Source organism: Scomber scombrus, chromosome 12 (assembly GCF_963691925.1).
Source record: "Scomber scombrus chromosome 12, fScoSco1.1, whole genome shotgun sequence".
Lineage (NCBI taxonomy): Eukaryota > Metazoa > Chordata > Actinopteri > Scombriformes > Scombridae > Scomber > Scomber scombrus.
The window spans coordinates 21,419,883-21,443,133 of NC_084981.1; the positions used below are offsets into that span (position 1 = coordinate 21,419,883).

The 23,251-nt window shown below is 40.0% G+C and overlaps 2 protein-coding genes and 1 non-coding gene across 4 annotated transcripts; 2 read left to right on the forward strand and 1 right to left on the reverse strand.

The window, feature by feature from the left end:
* The first annotated feature begins 1,518 nt into the window (after positions 1-1,518).
* cfap36 (cilia and flagella associated protein 36) lies at positions 1,519-12,259 on the forward strand. Its single transcript, XM_062430292.1, has 10 exons — positions 1,519-1,932; positions 2,569-2,633; positions 2,790-2,891; positions 4,900-5,014; positions 5,257-5,344; positions 7,759-7,918; positions 9,190-9,280; positions 9,430-9,608; positions 10,161-10,322; positions 11,080-12,259. Exons 1-10 carry the CDS (start codon positions 1,827-1,829, stop codon positions 11,161-11,163), a joined length of 1,152 nt encoding a protein of 383 aa, XP_062286276.1. The 5' UTR covers positions 1,519-1,826; the 3' UTR covers positions 11,164-12,259.
* Positions 8,371-8,481, forward strand: LOC133992376 (U6atac minor spliceosomal RNA). The gene has a single exon (XR_009927037.1). It is a non-coding gene; the product is annotated as a U6atac minor spliceosomal RNA (small nuclear RNA).
* A 476-nt stretch (positions 12,260-12,735) lies between the features above and the next one.
* ppp4r3b (protein phosphatase 4, regulatory subunit 3B) lies at positions 12,736-23,235 on the reverse strand. 2 transcript variants are annotated; one of them, XM_062430265.1, is made up of 16 exons: positions 22,746-23,235; positions 21,552-21,607; positions 20,961-21,059; positions 20,136-20,759; positions 19,234-19,311; positions 18,599-18,715; positions 18,372-18,488; positions 17,626-17,757; positions 17,318-17,420; positions 17,177-17,218; positions 16,577-16,735; positions 16,254-16,423; positions 16,016-16,155; positions 15,719-15,867; positions 15,492-15,631; positions 12,736-15,175 (listed from the first exon to the last, which is right to left on the reverse strand). In XM_062430265.1, exons 1-16 carry the CDS (start codon positions 22,885-22,887, stop codon positions 15,071-15,073), a joined length of 2,373 nt encoding a protein of 790 aa, XP_062286249.1. In that variant the 5' UTR covers positions 22,888-23,235; the 3' UTR covers positions 12,736-15,070. The 2 variants fall into 2 exon arrangements, with proteins under 2 accessions (XP_062286249.1, XP_062286247.1); XM_062430263.1 differs by having other exon boundaries at positions 15,719-15,870.
* Positions 23,236-23,251: the final 16 nt, after the last annotated feature.

The following is a 23,251-nucleotide window of genomic DNA, read 5'->3' on the forward strand; positions in this document are numbered from 1 at the left end:
CTAATCACTTCACTGTAGTTAAAGTGGCAATAATCACAACCTCACATACAAACATGATGAGAATATGAATGTTTTATATTGCCGAAAATACAGTTGGTCTCTCTTGAACTTCTACACACACACACACACACACACACACACACACACACACACACACACACACACACACACACACACACACACACACACACACACACACACACACACACACACAAACACAGTGAAAGTCCAGCATGAAAAAACCCTACTTAAGTAAAAGAACATAAGAATTAGCAGCAAAATGTACATTCTTCTGATATATTATTATATTTGACACAATATATGAAGAATAAACAAAGTTCTGATACACAAACCTATTTTTTAGGTTTTGGACCTTTTCTGTAATCTTTGATCTTTGGTGAAATATTGGATTATTTGAACATTTATTGAAATTAAATCATGTGACAACTTTACAGGGAAACATCCTTATTTGGTGGAGTTGTTAACAACTCATAGACATCTGAAATGTGACCCTGACTACTGCTTCTTGCAAGATGTCAACAGTCAAAAAGGTTGGAAACCACCAGTTTAATCTTTAAAGGTATATCATGCAGGGTTTATCTGTTGGTGTTTGTAAACACACTGTTTCCTTAATGTGCTTGGGGTGGCTCCTTCATCCATCAGAATGTTTAACACAACAACTCCCAGTACCACCCACTCTTACTAAAAAGACTGATGCTGTCCTTACTGTGTAAATCATAAGAAAGTGATGGGGCACTGCAATATTTCTGAACAATCTAGACTCCTCTTAACATAATTTTCTTACATATTTTGCTTCGTTTTTTAAGTTTTAGGTTTTTTGTGTATATTATTTTCATTTGATCTTATTTATTTATGTATAGCTATGTGTTTATACGTGTATGAGCTATTGTATACATGAATTTCCCTTATTGGGACGAATAAAATCTATCTATCTATCTATCTATCTATCTATCTATCTATCTATCTATCTATCTATCTATCTATCTATCTATCAATCTATCTATCTATCTATCTATCTATCTATTTATCTATCTATCTACTTTGTACATTGCACAGGAACTTCTGCATATTGCACATGTATAAATTGCAAAAGTATTTACACAGATTTGTTTACTGTATACGCTAGTTTTTAATTTAATTTAATCTATATCATTTTCACCCACTATATTGCTCTGTCCATTTGTATTTCTCCCAAGGGATGTGTGTGTGTGTGTGTGTGTGTGTGTGTGTGTGTGTGTGTGTGTGTGTGTGTGTGTGTGTGTGTGTGTGTGTGTGTGTGTGTGTGTGTGTGTGTGTGTGTGTGATCTTATCTCATCTCATCTTAGAGGGCTATGCATTACTCAGAACTGGCGTTACTTAACTACTGTTTACAAGTAGCTCTATCTGCCCACTGGCGGACAGTACACATGACACACCCACTTGGTTAGGGTTGGACACTGTGTAGTAAAGTGTTGGTGTCATGTGGTGCAGCAGGTATGCAGCAGATGGACTCTTCCGCTTACCTGTGTGGACTGGCCCACTGACGTAACGGTTACCCTTGGCAACCTATTAAGCGTCACCACTCTCAGCTGCAAATTCATGAGTGCGCAGTGCAGTCCTCCCCGGAGACCGTCCCGTCCCATCAGGAGGGGGAAAACACAGCCACCGCAGCCAATGCAATGGGGACCAACTAGTTTTATGGAGGGACAATAAACCAGATGTATTTCCCCCAGCTGTTCGGGCGTGTGTGTTCGTGCAGTAGCCGGAGCAGGACGGGGGGCTGTTGTTGTTGATAACGTTACCCAGCAGCTGTAGCTGTAGCTAACATGGCAGAGGATGACAGTGAGTGGGTTGTGGAGAGCATTGTGGGCTACCTGGGGAGTCCCGAATGGCTCATTCCTGTCACGGACTTTCTGGAAAACAAATGCACGGGTAGGTAAAAAGCAGACCGACATGTTCACCCCTTCTCCGGGCTGCACAGTGAAGCCTTTCCCCCCTGAGTCAACCAGGAGCTAAGTTAAGCTAAAGCTAACTTGTGTCTGCGATGTTTTTCTTGACGTTTATTGGTAAACTTTGGTAGTTTTCTCGCCTGATAATGCTGCACGTAACTCCAAACATATCCTGTTTGCAAGTTAAGTAGGATTTGTAACATTTGGCACGATATTAAGCCACAAACAGGTGAAGATAAAGTTTGCTAGCCAGGCACTCAAAGATATATAGTTATATTAACCCAGCAGTTATTTTACAGAAGAAAAGATAGTGTGGGATGTGTTTAAATGTCTTCTTTGTGCCCTCTAAGTCTAAATGCTGACTTACTACCATTAAACATTCACATATACGTACAGCTACATCTACCAGAGCCATTACTTCTGCAAACTTTTGCACAACTTTACTATTTAACAATGCACAAATCAGGTCATGTAGCCTAGTATTGTAATGTATATTATGTGTATAGATTTAATTCCTTTCCATTTTAATTATTTCCTTGTTTCCTGCACCGCTGTAATGTGAATTTTCCCTTTGGGGATCAATAAAGTCTTAACTTATTTATGTTTTTATTACTTTCAGTTTTTGATGACGAAGATGAAAATAAGTTATCGTACACAGAAATCCACCACCAGTATAAGAAATTGGTAAGTACACAAGTATGAAACATGTAAACTGACACATGTACATTTTTCCAAACTGTCCTACTTTTCACATTTTTGCCTCGTCATGACTCGTTACAGTAAGTTTCATGTTGCTGATTCATCACATTAGCTCCATGTAAGCTGCTTTGCTTTTTGTAGGTGGAGAAGCTCCTAGAGAATTACATGCAGGAGGTTGGCATCAACGAGCAGCAGTTTTTGGATGCGTGCTCTTCTCCTTTTGCCAAGTCCAAAACTCTGCAGGTACGTTTAGCTCCCCGTTTGCACAATACTGTCAGCCTGCCAGTTAACCCAAATGGAGAGTCAAGGATAGGATTTGCTTACAACAAACCCACATACACTGCTTGTTCCAAACATACTGCAGCTGGTCTGTTTCTCTTTCTCCAAGGCAGATGTTTATTATCCTTACGACTCAGCAAAATAAAAATCCAGTCTGTGACACAATCTGCAATCATGTAAATATTTTTATCCTTTATCCTAATCTAAATTTAGATTTGCCCTATTTAACTGTAATAGCTTTTTGTGGCTGCAGTGAGCTAGCCAAACCGTGTCCTGAATGTAAAGTAAATTAAACTAAGTTAATTAGAAGTTTTTAATACTTTGCCCTGGCCAAGTACACATGCTGGATATCAGGAATCTCTCCATAGCTGTACCTGAAACAGGACATGATATATTCCTGTTGGTAATGCTTTTTATGTATTTGTATACCAAGCTGTAACAGTAAAAGATTATTTAATGGATAAATTAGAATTTCAGGATAATATTAGTCACAGTCTACAACTCTATTTTTACACTCTATCCTTAGATTTCCCTTGGCACTGATCAATGTGGCTGTGCCGAATTGGCAGAAAGTGTTCCTCGGGAGGATTGGATCTCATTAATTACGACTGAGATAAATAGTTAATGTTTGTAAAGCAGGTCAAATTCCTCTAATACAAAGATTAACTGTAGCAGATGTTCTGAAATAGAAAGTGCAGGAGTATAAAAATAGAAAACAGTCTTATAGAGGCATAGAAAACAATATAAACACTGTCTTTTCATGGATTGACTGTAGATGTGTTTAAGCTGTGTTTTGGGTTCACTTGTGTGAAAGATTGTTGGTTTTTGTTTGTGTTCTCTGCACAGACTAACTAAACAAGTTTTGTGATGATTAAGAGAAGTTTTTAACATAATTATCCTAATAGTAAAAAATGGAGCAAAAAAAACTGGCCCACTGTATAATCAGTTTGCGCTGTTAGCCAGATTTATTAAAGATAAAGTTACTCAGAGAGACAGGATATATATCGTAGGTTAAAGGCTCAGACAGAGACGGAGAGACAAGCAGAAGCAGGATGGGATAAGAAAGACTGTCTAATAGAAAAGCCAGACAGCGAGGAGGAGAAAGAGAGAAGCTGATGACCCAGCTGAACTTACAGCATTGTACATTGAATGTTGGTCAGGAAGATTTATGTAGCATTAGCCTAGATCAGGGAAAGACCTTTGACTACAGGCAGGAAGCTCATGTGAAAGATTAGGCCTACTGTAAGTACCACTTTGTTCTCTAACATAGCTTAATTTTTTTAGGGACTTGACTTGAGTGACTACCATGAAAGAGGTACATCCTGCTCTCATCTGTTGGGAACTTACAGGACCCATCAAGAAAACCTTGATGGGAACAAAAAATATTAAGTATCTCAACCTTGTGGTGTAGGAATCGATTGCTAATTTCATGTGACAGACATGAAGTGTCCGTTCAAGCCGGCGGAGACAGACGACTGCTGCAACACTTTCAATCAGTAAAATTACATTTGTGTTCGTACTAAACCAAACTCCTATTTTCAAACTCACGGTCAGTCAAACAGCGGACTATGTGGACAACATCTCTATTATTTTTCCGTGACTTTTTACTTAGACCGCAATGAGCTTGATGTGGCAGAAGTTTAGCCATGCAAAGGTACGTTTTAGGTGTTAATGTCAGTATGATGGCAATGAATTTCAAATTTTTAAATAGACACGTCTTAACATGCTGCATGATGACCGGCATCAAAGAAAGCACATTGTTTTTATATTAATCAAATTAATACAATGACGCCATTCATTTCTAGCTTCAGCACTAGTTTATCCTGTGTTTATATAGCTGTGTGTCCTGACCCATTCTCCACAGTCACTTACACTTCATCTCATCCAAATCTTAATGCCACTGATTCATCATCATTTTGTGGGTTCAGTGAATTTTCATAGTTTTCAGCAGTTGCATTTTTTTGTTATTCAGACAGTGTTCCAGCCAATTCTGGCCACAGATGATTTCCAGATGTTTCGCTCACTGATGGTCCAGAAGAACATGGAGCTGCAGCTCCAAGCCCTCAGGGTCATCAAGGAGAGGAATGGTAGGCTGGATTTACACCCAAAGACAGACTTACAGACAGACAAACGTTACTGATATAATGCAAATAACTTGCCTGTGTGTGTGTGTGTGTGTGTGTGTGTGTGTGTGTGTGTGTGTGTGTGTGTGTGTGTGTGTGTGTGTGTGTGTGTGTGTGTGTGTGTGTGTGTGTGTGTGTGTGTGTGTGTGTGTGTGTGTGTGTGTGTGTGTGTGTGTGTATGTGTATGTGTGTGTGTGTGTGTGTAGGTGCCCTCCCAGAGTGCCTGACTGATGGTGTGGACGTGATGACAGAGTTGCAGCAGCAAGAAATGAAAATCCTGCAGGAAGTTCTCAAGTAAGCCACTTGATCTTTGTCTCTCTCAAACACAAAAACACAATGTATAATAAAGTGTACTGATATTTCCACATTTTCTTTATCTGAGCATCGCCTGTATGTGCCCAGTTAGATCCTGCCCCTGCTCTCTAATGGGATTTCACTAGTGGCAGCGTGGCCCAGAAGATCACACTGTGTCTAATGGGACAGCAGCTAAGCTCCTTAGGGTCCAGCTAATTTAGGTTGTAGGGATTGACACTAAACAAGCAACTGAGAAAAGTTGTATTTTTATCCCCTTTGTCTTCCCTGGGTGCCTTGGCTACTTATCATCACTGCTGAATATCCTCCAGTCCAGACCGCCACTGGTTTCAGTTCATTTGATTGTCCTCTCAAAATCTAATTGGAGAGACTCCAGATACTCTGAGATGATTACAACACTGATTAAAACACTGTTACTTTTGACAAAAGAATACAATAAAAAAATTCAGCTTCATGTTCACTGTGATGGATTTGGTTGACCTATCTCAAGCAGGTTTCAAGACTCTTAAAGGGGAAGGGTTATGCTTTCCCTTATTTTTAGTCATAAAATGTCAGATATTCATATTAAAGGTGGCCAAAGTGTCAATAAGGTAAATGTATGTAGAAATAATCACTGAGCGGTTTCAGCTTGCTCTGAACACTCGGTTTCCAACATTTTTTTCTACTTTCAGCCTGAGCTGATGTCGGCTCATGACGGATTTCTTTATACGGTCATCTGCTCCATGCACAGCGCGTGAGTTCACCACTCCGCTCGCTAACATTATGACATTTTTCTATTGTTTTGGGGGTAGTCCTACCAAGCCATGACTCGAATCGAGCTGGAATGCTGTGAGTGTTTTGTCATTACACAGCAGGGGAAAGTAAATTAAGTTATTTACCTGTTGGAGGTGTGCCGCTCTTTCTAACTTATGCCCTGAACAAAAAGCTCCAAATGTCTCCATTTTCTTTTTTAGTGCTGCAAACACATTTAATTTCCTGCAGATTCTTCACAATTAAAGTCTCCTATTAAGCTTTTGATATATGAAACAGTAAAGCAAGCAATGTTTATTGAATTATTGAATGTCTGATATGGCGTCAGGAAAGCTGGGCAATCAGGAGAGAGTGGGCTCATCAGAAGGAAGACCTCAAAGAGAGAGGAGCTTAAACTGCCTCTTAAGAGACAAAGGCTGAAAATATGGAGGTTTTTTTTAACCATGAATCATGCAAAGTTACTCTAGTGGTGTCCAAAAATAAAAATATAAAGCTGAAAATTAGCATAATAGGTCCCCTTTAAGTGTTGATTTTTCATGCCAAATAGACGAAAAAGAGATGTATTAAATATATACCGCATACAATTATAATCATTTGAATGATGCAGCTGCCCTATCCTTATGAATATTTTTATTTTCAATATATGCTGCAAATGAATGCATGGAACTACAGGAAAAATCCATAAAAATAGTTGAAGAAAAAATATATACCGCTCAATAAAAACATTTTATACTTATAATATTTATACTTAAATAATATATATAAAACGTTTGTAGAAATACTTTCCTCAAGTGCTGTAAACTCTGCTGTAAACATTGTTATGAGAGTATCAAAGTGTATAGTCGTACGTAGTAACAAACAAAATCTGGATTTATTGTGTCCTAATAGATGCTGTAAAATATATTTTATTATTATTTTATAGGATTTCCGACATGGCACAGTCACATTAACAACTGGATTTACAACTCTTAAAAGGAGCTATACTGACAGTAAAGGGCTATAGTTTACGCTCTTGGCAGGACATCAAATTAACATCAGTCATTAAATAACAATTAAACATTTGTTGGAACAATTCCAAGCGATACATTTATACGATATCACTCTTCTGCAAGATCTTTTTAGGAGGAAAATATGTTTCCAGTTTATTAATTATGATCACCTATGAAAATACATTTCATTTTTATTTTTATTTTGGCATAATCCATGTTCAATGTTTTTATCCGCTTCATCATTGTTATGACATGTTGATCACATACAGCTTTTTTTTAAAACATTTTTATTTTATTTAGAAAAGTGAAATACAGCGCTGTCTTTTTCTTGCTCTTTTACATAATCAATCTCTGTCTCTCTTTACCAACTGGTCAATCCTCTGTGGAAGTCTCCACTAAGGCAATTTAAGTATTAAGGGATCTGTGTGTGTGGTGCCCAGGTGATGCCCATGTGAAAATCCCTGAAGTTGTGGTCTTATTTTACTGTCTAATCAGTTTGTGCCATTAACCAAAGGCCACATGAACAGTCCAAATTGGTACCTGAATGTTTTACAGCAGGAATAATGCAGAAATGTCAGGATTTGTGAATGAAAACATTTTCGCTTAATTCATGAAATAAACTAAACATTTTATTTTTGTCCCCTACTTTGTCCTCAGAAAGTCAAAAGAGGAGTATGATGAAGAAATGTCCAGGAGGCTGCTGTTAGAAGAAGAGCACGGTTCCACCTCCAGCAGCTGCTCGGATAAGCCAGTGACAAAGAGCGATGACGCCCATAACGCCACCACCGCTCCCAGCCAACAAAGCAACAGCACCAAGGTACGGCATCATGTGTTATGTAAGACCTGTGGAATATAACTGTTGAACCTCACCTGAACTCTGTGAGCCTTCTCATGACCCATGATATTATCGACAGCACGAATCATCCTCTTTACCCCTAAAGCCACATTTTGCCTTCTTTAAAAAAAAATGTGACGCTGTTTCCAACGTGTCCAATTGTGCAATTTATTCCATGCTAAGACCAAAGCTGGGGGGGATGTTGACAAAAGCAGCAGTAATGGTCACCACGCCCCACCAGTGAACAGAAACACTGCTGCTGAATCGAAGCTGGTAATTTAACCTTCCACGCTACTGTATGTACACCACAGTAGGACCTAAGGATGCATTAATACCCCGTCAACAGTATCTCTAATGGCTAACCCAGAATGAAAAAAAGTAGAATGAATATTTAACTGAATAAATGTCAAAACTATATACTATTACTCTCTCCCGTGTTGTATGAAAGGAGAGAAGGTTAGCACTCCCCTTGACAAGGATGGAATTGGCCCTAGTGGCCTGCAACACATATACGGTTAAGGCACTACCATCTACTATTACTCTCTCCCTCAACCCCAACCGGTCGAGGCAGATGGCCGCCCACCTCGAGCCCGGTTCTGCTTGAGGTTTCTTCTCGTTAAAAGGGAGTTTTTCTTTGTCGCTGTCATCAAGTGTTTGCTCATGTGGGAATGTTGGGCTTCTTTAAATTAAATTAAAGAGTATGGTCTAGACCTGCTCTGCGTGTAAAGTGGTTTGAGATTACTTTTGTTTTAATTTGGCGCTATATAAATAAACCTGCAGGAAGCAACAGATTAGCATGAGGGATATTCTTTTTCTACCAAAACAATTAGCTAGTAATTCAATTTACTGAATTCAAAAAACGAAGTATCAGTGCATCCTGTGAGCAGACAGTAGCTTTACAGTTTTATAGCATTTGCGGTAGTTTGGCCATGTAGTAGCTATGTATCTTTAAAGTCTGTAAATGTGTTTGTTCTTGTAGTATCAGAAGCTATTTCTTTTGTTGTACAGATTAACAATTTGATGTGAAACAGTTTTCAGAGATTTAGAGGCAGTTGTTGGTCAGTATCCTCTGTTTTGATCAATCCTGGCAAGACGCATGTTGTTGTTATGGTTTTAGTAGCCAGAAATAAAAAGTCCGCAAACAGAGGACTGTGAATGTCGTCGTAGCCTCTTCATTTCCAGCAGTAGCATGCAGCACTAGTGGGCTGAAGTGATGCAATGTTTTTGTAACGTCTGTTGGCCTCTACCTCCAGGTCAACAGCAAACCTGCCAAAAAAGAGGAGAGCAAGAAGTCTGCCACGGGAGGAGGAGTTGAGAAAAAAGGAGCTACCTCGTCTAAGCCAGGTAACAGCTACATATACCACAAAACCTCTTTTTGTTTTATTAAATCTCCCCATCGGAAACTACGTATTCCAGCATTTTCAGAATTTATTACTAACAACATATGTGTGAAAACCGGTAATAATCAAACCATTTGAAACATGTGTGTGCAGATTGTGGCAGTAAGAGTTTGGAGTCCAGAGTCCTCCCTGCAGTCAGAGGTTCAGTAAAGTCTGCTGAACCCACCGTCATCCTCAGTCCTGACACCAAGGAGCAGAGCAGCAGCCAGACTGCAGCCGAAGCCTGGCTGGAGGAGGCACACAGGGAGGCCGGCTTCTCCAAACCATACACTGTGAGTCTGTGTACCTGAGAGCACCTTCTACTGTATAGACATACAGTATCCTTCATATATTTTGCTCATGCTGCATGAAGTAGGTTAAACCTGATGCTCCCAGTAAGGGGTTTAAATTAGACACTAAATGCACAACCATCACCTGCACAGATGTTTGCAACTGATGACTGATGCTGTCCATGACCGACATGAATTTTGCTCCATTTTGTTTTTGCGTTTTGAATAGACAAATAATTATACACACACATTAAAGGACAATGAAATCACTTGTGTAGCATAAATCACTCGATATATTCATATCTTTTAAAGAACTGTTTAATAGTGCTACTAACAACTTTGAAATGCATGTATTTAAGTGTTGACAGTCTGATTCTGTCTTTGTCTTCTCTGTCAAGGCTCCAACATCACATAAAAAAAACATAAACAGTTAGCTTGATGGAAACTTCACCACACTTGGATTTTTATATTTGCATTTTTTGTAAAATAGTTAACTGGCTAAATGTATGATATTCGGATGTGTTTCATGTTAACCTCCTTCTTCTCCTCCTCTAGGAGCTGTCAGCGTCACAGCAGGAGCAGCTCCAGCAGAGGGCAGCATATCTGCGTCAGCAGCGAGACAAGCTGCATGCACTGAAGAAAGAACAGCAGAAAACAAAGCAGACCATCACAGAGGAGGCACCCACTACCCCCACACCAGCACCCACCACCACCCAGGTAAATGCAGCCTGTTCCTGCTTCAATTTTTCACTCTTTTCTCATGTTGGGCCATTAAAGTTAATAGACTTAATATCATTACTTTTACATTCTTGATTTCTTCTGCTTTTTTTTAATGCTCCATTTTTCCTTCAGCATTTCCTTTGCTTCTCTTTCTCGTGTTTTCAAATCATCCTGGTGACTTATTTATTGGGTTCTTGTTCTTCATTTCCTTCTGCCTGTATCTGACCTGGTCTGGCCTGTCAGGAGGCAGTGGGGCAGTCACAGAGGAATGGGGCCTGTTCCCCTCCTCCTCCTGCTGCTGCTCCTGCTCCTCCTCCAGCACAACACTCTGCTAACTCCTCCAAACAGAAGGTGATACATCAGCTGCCTTTTGCCTGATGTGAACACGTGTACTCATTCAACGCTCAGTGTGTCGCTCTGGTTTTGGTGTGCAGTTCTGTTGCTGATTAGACTGTTACTCTAGTTAATTGCTTCTAAATGCCACAAAGCGAATAAGGTCTTAATTTCTTTTTTAATTTAAATCACAAAGAAAAAATGTAAATATTCGATACCAGTTTGATAAATGTGGGAAAAAACCTGAGCCATTTCCAACCAATATCAGCTAGCTGCTGATGTGTAGAAATGTGCTTGGTGGTATTTTAGAAGTTGCTTTTTCACTCCTTCCTTCAACATTTTGTCTGACACTGGTGGTCTTTATTATGTTATTATCTATCAGATTGTTTACTCCACTTCCTGGTCTGCTCTCTTCAAACAGGAGATTTCAGCAGAGGAGAAAAAGAAACTACAGAAGAGAAAACATCTGGCTGACAAGCTAAAGGAGGAAGTAATCAAGAAATAACTTCTGCTGCCCCTCACCTGCAATATTCTTATTTATATCTCGTCTCTTTTATTCCGGTAATCAAACACATGGCTTCCTTTACACTGCGTCTTTCAGCCTGATTATTCACTTTCATAAACTCCGATCAGGGCACATCAAAAGTATGAGATCTTCCTTCGTCCAGTCTTAACTTTTCTTTGGTGTCTACAGATGGAAAAGAGTGTATTTGTGTATTTTCAGTGGACCAGTATGTTGCATTTTCACACTGTGAGTGATCAGTCAGGTATTTTATAAGACGAGCAAGTTCAGAAACTGTTGAAGAAACTGGAAAGCGCATGCAGATTCACTTTAACGGTGTCCACAATTCAATTTTTTTTTTGTCCCATTTGAGTGTTCAGAATTAAAGTGTTTAATTTTTACACCATGTGGAGACTTCAAACATCTGCACAGTGAAACAAAAATTGCCTTCCCAGCACTAACTACTCATGCAAAAATCTCATAATGCAACAAATGACCTTTCACTAGATGAGAAAAATCACTATTATGCAACACTACACCTGCCAGTAATGGAACAAAATCCGGATTCTTTAGTGTCTGAAATGTCATTTTCCCGCTCAGTATAGAGTAAACCGGTGGCTGTTAGAGGATAGTGACTGAAGGAGCGAATCTGTTTCTCTATAGACAGCTGTCAAAAGATCATGAATGGGGCAATGTGGTGAAACACAGACTTGATGTGAGGCACGACTGGCTATCAATGAATGATGAGTTCAGACTTGATGGGGAGAGTCTTATCTCGAGCGATGGTAACATTAACTAGCACAAGTCTACAGTCTTGTTTTCTACCGTCTTTAGCACTCCCAGAGGGAAGAGTCAGCCGGTACATTGTTATAAGCTGGTAACACTGTAGCAGCTCATCAGAGCGCTGTGGAAGTTGTCAAGATGAACGCAGCGTCATGTGTTTATAAAAAAAAAAAGGGGGCCAAGAGAACAGTGTCGCTTTCTACGAGGAATGCACTATTTACCTTCAAACCAGTCTGCAGTCTTCACTCTAAGCAATCATGATGCACCAGTTTCTATGTAATATTGTTATTATGCATGCTGTTTAATAAAAAAAACACATTTTATAAAAACTATCTGGACTTCAGATTTGTGTGTATGAAAACTTTACAGCTACACTAAGTTGACGGGAACTTAATGGGTCAGTTGGTAGGTTGTTTTGTTTTGCAGAGCCAAGCAGGATGCATTTTAACTAATTACTATGTGTACAAAATATACTGTCCTGGTACTATAACTAATGTCAGAAAATGTGCTGTATGTATGAATTCCCTGCTGTAAAAAAAAAAAAAATCCAATACAATTAAAAAATATTTGAAGAAATATTTCATTAATTGGCAAAATCCTAAAAACAAATAGTACAAATCCTATTGGAGGTATAATTTCACTAACTAAGGTATAAAATCAGAGTCAAGTATGGCAGATTTGATCAATAAACAGCCACCTGGACTCAAAACTAATCGTTCAGAGCTAATTCAAAAAATTTGCAAGCGCCAATTGCCAATTGGTAAACTATTAAAACAAAGCTAGATTCACAAGTTCAATGTCAGGGTCACATTTAATTTCAAAACTTATCAAATAAATTCATACAAATGTTAAGAATGGATAGTGGTAGTAAATGCACTTGGTACAAATTCATCAAGGGAGAGCAAAAACAGTCATATCGTTGGGCGACACTAACAGACAAGAGTGTGTAAGCAGGAGAAAAAGACAATTCACTGCTCGTGTACTGCTCTCTCTCTCCCTTATAACTTCTGAAAAGCACATTGGCAATGATCATTGTATTTGTGTTCCTACCCTGCTGCTCGCACTCTTGACTCTTTGATTCCCTTCATCTGCCTCTCTCACTCTGTGTGTGTGTGTGTGTGTGTATGTTTGTGTGTGCTTGTGGTGAGACCAGGAGAGATGAGAAATGTTTTAACCAGACACTGAAATGTGTCTGCCCCCTTCTGACGTCATCAAACCTGCGTGCTTGGTGAGAAATACTTCACCTACACAGTTTCATTTGAAAAGCTCCACTGCATCAAACTCTGGGTGGGGGGGCTAAATCATGAGTAATACACAAACAGCTCATCCAATCATGGAGTTTGAATTAAAATAAAATGTAAAGAAACAAATTAAATTCCTTCAACACATTTTTGATATATCGACAGATCAAAGTCAAATTAGACGTAAATTGTTGAATATCTCTGTCCTGGATCAACTGGTGCTGAACTTTCTGGACCATCAGGCTGAGATTAATAAAAAAAAAAAAAAAGCTCCTGGCACCTCAAGCCTCATAAAACTCTAGATTTCTTCTCTACTCAGTAATAAAAACGTGAGATGTTTCACCAGCTAGCAGTGTTACAGCGCACAGACAAGGTGGGTTTGCTTTTTGTGTGACACAAATTGAATTCTGAACCTGAGATCTGTTTGGGGTGGGAGAGGAGGAGGAGGGTGCCAAGCTTTGAAACTCCTGAAACTAAAAAGTGTGCACTCTCTACCCGACAGCTCAGGTTTGTCACCCAGTTAAAACAAAATAAACAAAAAAACAAACATAAAAAGGGCCTAAGTGTGCATCATTAAAAGACGCCACTAAATTTCTTCAATCCGCTAAAATACAAAACTCCAGACATCCTCAAAATGTTGGCTGCAAAAAGGACTTTACTGCAGTTTTAATACGTTATTTTTTTAAAACCACCATTTGCAACTTCTCTGCATTTTACATTGAATCAAATGAACTGGACTGAAAGGGAGAACAGTGACCCCCACCTCTTTGTGCAACAACAACAAAAAAAAGAAAGAAAGAAATACACAGGTAGGTAGGCGTCTCTCTCCCCTTCCAAAATCAGATCAGGGGCAAATGATTAAAAAGAAGAAAAAAAAAAAACACCTGTACAGTACTTTTGAACAAATTCATGAAATACAGGATTTCTGGCTAACGCAGTCCTGTGTGCGAGATGTTGTGTGTGTGTGTGTGTGTGTGTGTGTGTGTGCCTTGGCCAAACTGACGCAATGGCTTTTGAAGGTTGAGTCCTGCTCCTCTAGATCTAAGCCTCATTACTGCTGAGTTTTCATCCTGGTACGTTTTGACGTGTGTTACCCTCCCTCATCTCTAAAACATTTTGTTTTGACTCATCTATGTTGCCTAGATCCCTCTATCCCCCGATGAAGCTGAGCAGTTCTGTGGCAGGGCGGCACAGTTTGCTTCGGCCAGTCAAGCTTTCTATAAACTATGACGGCTAGTCCTGCTAGCCTGACTGGCTCGCCGAACAGTTCATACACTGGCTGCTTGTGTTCTGGCTTCCTCTGCCTCTGGAGCTCTCTGGCTCGGGTTCGAGGAGGATGGAAGGGAAAGTTCATATAAGGACATGTGAGGGTTCCTGTGGGGTTGCTGTAGTACCGCAGCTTCCTTACTGCTGTTGCTATAGCAACAGAGCAGAGTTGGGAACCGCCTTGGCACCATTTTTTCCACCGCAGCCTCTCTGGTCGGTAGGTAGGATGGTGGATGAGGGGGAAAAAGTTGTTCAGAAGGAGGTCAGAACAGGGAGAGCAGGAGAGTGTTATGAAAGTTTGTAAAGGGTCAATGAGTTCTTCAGGAGGAAGAAAGGAGCTTTTTGGGAGGGGAAGAGGTAAAAATCAAGGGGCTGAAGGAACAGACAGATCTGTCTTTCTTTCCAGTAAAAGAGAAGCTCTCCATCTCCTTCCCCTGAGGGAGAAAAGAAGAGCAGAGATCAGGAGGAACTGAGTGAGGTGGGAGCTCGTCTTTGTCTGTCTCCTCAGTGAGACTGACAGGTGGCACAAGCAGGCCGAGGACCAATGAGACGACCAGAGGAGGGATGATGGGAGGGACTCGATGTCCGTCCCACCACGACCAAAAAGAGGACATTTTGCCTTAAGAGCTCAGGCGGGGCCGCTTCCTCGGAGACTGCTCTTCCTCCTCCTCTTCTTCCTCTTCATCCTCATCGTCAGGGTAGTCCACCAAACCGACCAGAGCAGTCTGAGAGACACAATAAAAAAACATGTAAAGAGTCGGCTGATGTGTGTCCGTTGTCGAAACATGTAATGTCGACGTCAGCTTCACTAAAATTTTGGACTCATTTTGCTACAAAAGAACATGACTAAGCTACAAGTTGTGTCACGTTTCTGAATTATGACAAAAACATTGCGGTACTGAACATCAAAACTTCTTTGACAGCAGTAAAGACGCTGACTTAAAGCAGCTGGAAAACAGGTGAGTTTCAGTGAGTAAATGATTCCAAAACAGGTGATCATGAGCTGTAATCTTCTCAGCGTCATTTGCATAGGTGCATTACCTTCACTACTGGTGTGGCAGGAAGAGCAACTGTTTTCACGGATGAAGTTGAACTGTTGTTTGGAGTGACGGCTGGTGAGGCAGGCGGAATGGCAGCAGCCTTCCCATTGTTGTTGGCACCATTAGCTCCGTTGGCAGCTCCTGAAATGGTAAATATCAAACTTTAAAAAGGGCTGTTGCACTCAGAGAGATGAGGAAGATAAATACAGTAATGCCAGAGCAGCTTACCTTTTTTGGCTTCCATGTATTTGCCGTAGCTGTCAGAGAAGTCTTCTTCCATTCGGCTCTTCTCCACAGCCTCCCCGTCGTCGTCATCGTCGTCGTCATTGAACCACAACTCCTCATCCTCATCCAACGACCGTGCATCCCTGCGATATCTGCTGGGGGGGAAAATATAAACACATAAGTGAAATTATCTGTTTTGGAGCTGGGAATATATATTTTAAAAAATCCAAATATCACCTCTAAGATTACGATCACTTGGCTGCACTTATTTGAACTTTTGTGGCCAATCAGATTACCAACCTGTTGATTCTCTGACTCTGTCGGTCTTTTTCCTGCTCGTACCGTCCTTTCAGGCCCTTGAAAGTCTGGACATACTCGATGGATTCAAGTGCTTTGTAGAAGTTATCCACAATGTGAGCGATGAGAGACTTGATGTCCTCCTGCAAAGAGAACACAAATCAACAAACCACTCTCAGCAGCACATGAACACACTTAATACAAATCAACACTTTTCATAAAAAGGCACGTGACTGCGCACCACTTTAATGAACTCAAAGAGCTCTATGATGGCTGAGTTGAGGAGGTTGTATCTGGTGCCGTTGTCCAGCAGGGCGTTAATGACAGGCTCAAATAGGTTCCCTTTGATGATATAACGGTTGTAGTACTCATCCTTCAGACCAATGATCCTTCGCATGAAACGCAGGGCACCTTGGACAAACACAGACAACAACATTAGAAATATGAAGCTGTGCTGGTGCTGAATTCTGTTAACAAAAACAACAGAACATTTACTGGGGCAGAACGACCGAGAAACAGAAAGGTGTGTTCATGTGTGAATCCCGAGTTTGTGTGGGGACTTACAAAGAGCGAGGAAGGTGTGTTTTGAGTTCATGAGCACCAGCACTCTCCTGAGCAGGTCTTTATTCATGATGTAGGTCTTGATGTGATAGGTGTGGTGCTCCACACAAAAGGTCAACAGCTCCAGGATGAGCGCCAGGAGCTGAGCGGTCTGGAAGTTATCTACAAAAAAACAAATACAATGTTAAACAAACATCAGGAAAAAACACATAACACTTCAAAAAGTTCCCATTCACATTACACATTTAAGCTGCAGACTGAATAGTTCATTACAGTCTTGCCATTTTTCAAATGACAAACATTATTTATTTGTTAGTAATTGGAAGTGTGTGATCCTATAATATAGAATGATCTCTTATCCAGATTTTTGAACATAATGTCATCTGCTATAGTATTAGCTCTGTAAATGTTTTTTTTTGTTGTTTTTTTTTTTTAAAACAGACACTGCATCAGTTACTGGACATTTATTTCACCCTTTTCTAGCAGGCGAAGGTGAATGAAAACAATAGGAGACTAAAAATGAAATTGAGATGCTATGTTCAGTTTCAGCAAGTACTGGCAAGTTTCTGACAGATGATTGGTGCGGATTTACAAAACGCTCACCTGGACAGACTGGATTGATCTTGGTTGATCCCTCCTGTAGATCTAAAAAGCCACAGCACAGAACAATCAGTCAAATTCTTCACTGATAACAGTGTCAAACACCTATGCTCAGTTTATGCAAGATGTCTGTCCCCGGCTCACCTTTTGAGTTTTTGTCATGTGCAGTGTTGGCCAGCAGAGGAGCAGTCAGGACATGCATGCAGTATTTGTAGAAGAAACTCAGAAATTCTGTCTTCTCAGTTTTCTGAAAGGACACAAAAAACAACAGAGTGTAAAGGTGCTGCTGGTGTTTCAGTGTTTGGACGATCAGGGTTTGCATTTTATCAGCTTACAAGACTGACTGAAAGTTACACTTCATTTTATGTGCAGTCCCCTTTAAAAAATAATGAAATGACGCAGGTAGGCGTCACTCTTAAGCCAGTGTGGCTGTGTGTGTTGTTTTTACTTACATTGGTGGAAGCCAGCATGTTCTCAGGGTCGATAAGCGTCCTGAGCAGACCCATCAGCTGGACCGCCCCTCCTAACTCTGGGTCTGAGTCACAAATCATCTGCTTGATCACTACATTAATCAGCAGCACATCCTGTGAACAAAAGAAACCGCACACACACACACAGATTATGCATGAGACAGTAAAGCAACCCCAACTCTACTGAAAGCACATTTAATTTATTCTGAACTATACAGGCTTCACTTCTTTTATGTACCGAGGTGAACATAAAAACCAGCAAATCAACTGAAATTTCAGTAAGCTGTCTCGGATTGCTCAAAGTGTTGATTGTGATGATAACAATGGCCAACTACACTTGTGTGTGCTATATTTATACATACTACAACTCCACCCTGTCTCAGTGTGTGGGAAAAACAAAACAAACCACAAAAAAGAAGAAAAAAAAACCATGGCCCAGGGTTTCTTTTTCTTTCCTGAGAGAGAGAGTGCTTCATGTTTAGATCCTGAAGTGACACAATTCCAGTAATTGGAAGAGTTGTCATGCATGAAAACTGAGATGTGATGAACTGGTCGTTACTGTGTGCACCTCAGAGCTATAAAAACTGTACAGAAAACCTGTTTATGTTATGTTTGTTCATCAAGCTGAGGACAGTTCATAATTTAAATATTCTGTTTAGCCCTTTTGTCACAGATATACTGTGCAATCTAAAAAGTACATTAGTTGTAAGTGATGTTCAGATGCTCACATCATCAGTCTGCTGTGGTTCCTGCATGACAAACTCCCTGACCATGGAGGGGCTGAATTCCACCAGGTAGGAGAAGATGTCTGTAGCTGCTGCTCTCACCTGCAGGTCATCCATTCCCTGAAAAAGGAGAAAAACAAGAGTTAAAAGGGATAAAGAGAGCATTCATGAGCAAAAAAAACAAAAAATTAACTTAGGATTTCACACTGACGCAATGACTCAGAACATACCATGACTATTTCAAGAGCAGGTAAAATGCCTAGATTTGCCAGAGTTTTGAAGAAAGCATCCCTGTTTTGTGGCTGCAACGTTTGTGAAAAAGCACAGAATTCCTTGACAAAGTTCACCTGAAGGGTAAAGAAGAAAAACAAGATGTAACGGCTTATTTAGCATTTGAAACATTAAAGCAAACAATTAAAAAGATAATTGAGAAAAATAATAAATACTAAAGCGTTATTTCTTTTGGGATACTGTACAGCAGTGTAAAAAAAAAAAAAAAACTCTTCTGGTTAGTCATCTTCTCCGATGTAGCACATGAGAGCTTTCCACAGTTAAACACATAAAAACATATAAGGCCAATAAAATTATGATCCTAACTTCCCATTTCACTTTCAGTAAGAGGCTGGACTGTTCAATGAATTATGTTACCAAAGTTAAATTACAAACCAATGGACAGAGAAGTGTTTGAGATCGGGATCATTATGAAGAAAACATCAGTAAACGTTTAACTGTAGTGAAACTACTGCTGCAGAGTCCAGCATCAATGAGCACAGTTCAAGCTCACAAAAGTCAAACATTAAAATACAGTCCAACCTTAAGTTTTCTACATTAACAACATCAACCTGGTCTTGAGATTTTGACTTACAAGCTCTCTCCTTTTACTGTCCTCTGTGGCTTCATCTGTAAGCTGTGCAAAAACCTCTGTTAGGAACTTCTCGTCCTCCTGTGGTACAAGAGAAACAAAGTTAAAACAAAACAAAACAAAAAAATCTCGACATTGAAAAGAAAAACAAAAGGCTGAAATACAAAAGAAAGCAAAGACAACAAAACTTAATCCTTGACAATCTGGATTCAAGTGTTGCAGCAACAAGGATCAAAACAGTGAATTACAACACATGATTGACACGTCACTTGCCCGTCCTGAAAAACAACCACAGGATATAAAACATTTTGAAATAGGACGGTGCTTTCTGCATAATGAAATGTTGATTGATTGATTATTTTCCACAAACATTCCTCAAACAAGCTTAATTTTTTTAACCCATATTCCAAAAGAAAACAAGAGACCGTTCACTGTATAATATTTCAAAATAATTTATATTATTTTTTATTATATTTTATTATTTTTATGCATTGTTTCCATGATGCAAAGATGACAGACACTTCCAAGTTTTATTCAAATAAAATCTTTTTTCCCCCCTCACAATCTTTACTGTTTTACATTTTCCATTACATAATCAATACATTAAACGGTGTAAAAAATCACTGATAATTTCAATAGTATTTACAATCAGCTCAAACTGTGGGTCATGTTATGGTCTTGGGATATGCTGGGAACAGCCATGTCAGACAGATTTCTTTGCATTTGTCAAACAAATTTGAGATAATGGCGCATTCACCAAACTCAATACTGTAAAAAAAAAAAAACTGTTTGACTGGCAATAAAATTTTATCGCCATCATATCATCTACGCTGTTAGAAAATAAGTTATGGTGACAGCACTTGTGCCAAAAGGAACAATACGAGTTAGCTGGTTGGTATTCTTACCTGCAGCATACTGACAATCTCCACCTTGTTGAAGAAGATGAAGGAGGTGAGCGTGGAGAGGAAATTCTCCTCAAAGACAGACGGCGTGGGCAGGATGATGTCCTGGATGTACTGCACCCGGTAGGTCTGGTGGATTTTCTGCCGTAGCTCAGAGTCCGTGATAGGGATCACCTCCTTAAACTTTGCTGTCTTGGTCAAGAATTCCCGGTGCCGTTTAGGCTGAACCAGTGCTGGGTCATACTCAAGGCAGCCCACCACATCCATGATACATTCGTCAGAGAACATCACCTCAAAGAGGGCCGCTTTATTGAGGAATAAGACACCTCGGACAATCTCATAGAGGTGATGTAAGCCTTCCCTGTTGTCCAGGTCCTCACATACTCTGAAGAGACCCAGGAGTTTCTTGATGTAGCCCTCGCTCATTAGGGCCAGGGCAAGTTTTTCCCTCCGAATGGGCGAAGAAAGGACAGAGGTAACCAGGTCAGCTATCTCCTCCAGTCTGCTGAGCTCGCAAGGAGGGAGCTCCACCAGGTGGCTTGTCTCTGGGATCTCCTCAAATCGCTCCTCCTCTGATTCATCGATGGGGTCCTGGGTGATGTCCAGGGCAGGGTCCTTCCCTTGCACCTGAGCAGTAAATATTTAGTAGATATAAAGTGAAAATTATAATTCAAAGTATCACTGCATAGCCTCCCACACTATAATGTAGGGAAAATGTGGGCTAAATGACGTTTTAGCACCAGCAAACCAAAACCACTCTTGACTAAATGCTACAAAATGCTCAAACAACGCACAGACAACAATCGAGTACAACTGGACTGACTTTACCTGGCAAATCTTCTCCCAGATCTCATCACAGCCAGCTTTCTCCTGGAAACTCAGAGCCAGATCATAATTATCTGCTTCTGACCAGACAATCAATGTGTCCTGAAAAAAAACAGGAAAAAGAAACATTTAACAGAACATTAAAAAAAATATCTCAATACATTCACAGGACACAATGAAATTGTTTTGAATACCTTCTCTTTCTCACATATACACATATAAAAAAGGACTGAAACGCGTACAAGCTCTTTTATGAATGTCAATGTACAAGCCTGGAAAGCAAGTCCTATAAAATGATACACAAGAAAAACATTTAGCTAAGGTTTATCATTTGAAACCATGTGAAGTTTCTGTTACTAATTTATGATATTACTTTATTGTTGCTATGGTAATTATTAAAATGTGAACTGCAGATTGACAACAGACCAGAGTGCTGAATTTCCACTGTCTGCACCACCTTATAAGTTTCTAGTACTGAGTATGAATGTTGAATTGATTAAAATGTAATCTTAAAAAACACAGAACTCAAACTGAGCAGATATGCATGTCCACTCCCTTCTTTAGCCGTTTCAGTCTCAGCTAAACTGCACTTACCTGTTGTTTCTGATATGCAGTATTTGGGCTTATCTTGGACTCCAATAGTAGTGACCCTACAAAAACAAAGAATTGAGCAACTTTCAACTATTGAACCAGTGAGAACAACAAACTGCACAGCACAGCAAGCACAACAAACTTAGTCATGACATGATCATTTCACCAATTCTTGAAGGTTAAGGTCAATTCATCTGTAAGGCAGGGAGACAATGGGAAAATCTGAATAAACATTGTTGTAAAAAACAAACAGACAGATAAAACCTAAAAACAGAATAGCTTATTATTGAAAACCCTGACCTATTGCAACATATTTCCCAGTACAGCAACTTCAAAATAGTATAAAAAGCACTTAATGGTTTGGCTGCCTAGTTTATTACTGACCTGCTCACTGATTACAGTTCAACTAGATCCCTCAGGGCACCTAGTAGTTTAAGTCTAACTTGAGTAAGATCCACACCTTAACAGGGCACTTTTAAGTCCTGGTTTCTGGAATAATCAACCAGATTACCTGATGATGTTTCCACGTTTATAAGAAAACGTAAAATATTTGTTTTCTCAAGATTCAAGATTACAACTAGCCAATTTCTCCACTGAGAGTGTGAAAGCCTGGATAGGTATTTTTCAACTTTTTTTAAAGCTTCTTATTAGTAGTGGTGTAAAGTGTGCTTGATTTGGTATTCATTTTTAATTGTTGTATTTCTATATTTTTCATTTTGCTTAAAAAAAACCGATTTTATCATGATGATCAAGCACCTTGAAATGCCATTGTGAGTGAGAGTGTGTGTGTGTGTGTGTGTGTGTGTGTGTGTGTGTGGGTTTGTGTGTGTGAAAAGTGCTAAACAAATAAAACACTGACTCGACTCGACATAACTGTGTATTTATCCTGTGCAACATAACAACTTTGTACGTCCAGGACTCGACTTTGAGGCCCCCCCATGCTACCGAGATCACGTCGCCTGCCACCACCAATTATTCAACAAATTGTCTTTTTAACGTGACCTATAAATATACGACTAATGTTGCTGTCCCAGCAGTCTCTGCTGCAGCAATATATATATTTTAAAAGCACTAACCTAATAAGTTAACCAAGTAAACATAATTGCTATCTGAAGCCTTCTGTCCGAGCAGCCTGGAGTTAGCATGCTACTGCTAGCCGACGTAACGTCAGTGCGGCTATGCTAACCGGGAACTTACCGTCTGATTCGGCCCGAACTAATAACGATATCCCCTTCAGGCGTTCAACAAAGGTAGACGAGACGTGTCCGGTGCCCCGATCGTCCCACTGCCGGTCTTCATTCAGCGTATACACTTTGACTCGCCGCCGAGTGTCCGACATGGTTAACCGAGTCGAAGCTAGCAGGCTAGCTACGTGCTAACAAGCTGTCGCCTCAACCCCCGTCGACTGTTTTCTACCCGCGACCTGTTAACTTTGTTTCCAGCCGCATGTTACACTACATGCACCGCTATATGTATAAAAGTCAACTTCAGAAAAACAGCCGTGGAAAATATCTCAGTGGCCTAATTTTTTATGAACACATCACGTTCGCGGCGTCAAAGCAGCTCAAACAGGAAAGCCGTGATGTGAAGTAGTATATATAAAAAAAAAAAATTCACAGAGAACACAACAACTCCGGCGGCCTCTCTGCTAACGTCCACAGACCGCCATCTTGTAATCCGATCTTGTTTCCTTTTTTTCTTCC

Bases quoted from the DNA above. Each gene is read 5' to 3' on its own strand.
- ppp4r3b (XM_062430263.1), bottom strand. From the start codon at position 22,887: ATGTCGGACACTCGGCGGCGAGTCAAAGTGTATACGCTGAATGAAGAC. The intron at 16,156-16,253 runs GTGCGCAGTCAC...TTCTCTTTGCAG, and splicing joins TCTTTGAGTTCATTAAAGTG to GAGGACATCAAGTCTCTCAT. The intron at 15,871-16,015 runs GTTGGTAATCTG...TTTCCCCCCCAG, and splicing joins CAGAGTCAGAGAATCAACAG to CAGATATCGCAGGGATGCAC.
- cfap36 (XM_062430292.1), top strand. From the start codon at position 1,827: ATGGCAGAGGATGACAGTGAGTGGGTTGTGGAGAGCATTGTGGGCTAC. The intron at 2,892-4,899 runs GTACGTTTAGCT...TTTGTTATTCAG, and splicing joins CCAAGTCCAAAACTCTGCAG to ACAGTGTTCCAGCCAATTCT. The intron at 5,345-7,758 runs GTAAGCCACTTG...CTTTGTCCTCAG, and splicing joins ATCCTGCAGGAAGTTCTCAA to AAAGTCAAAAGAGGAGTATG.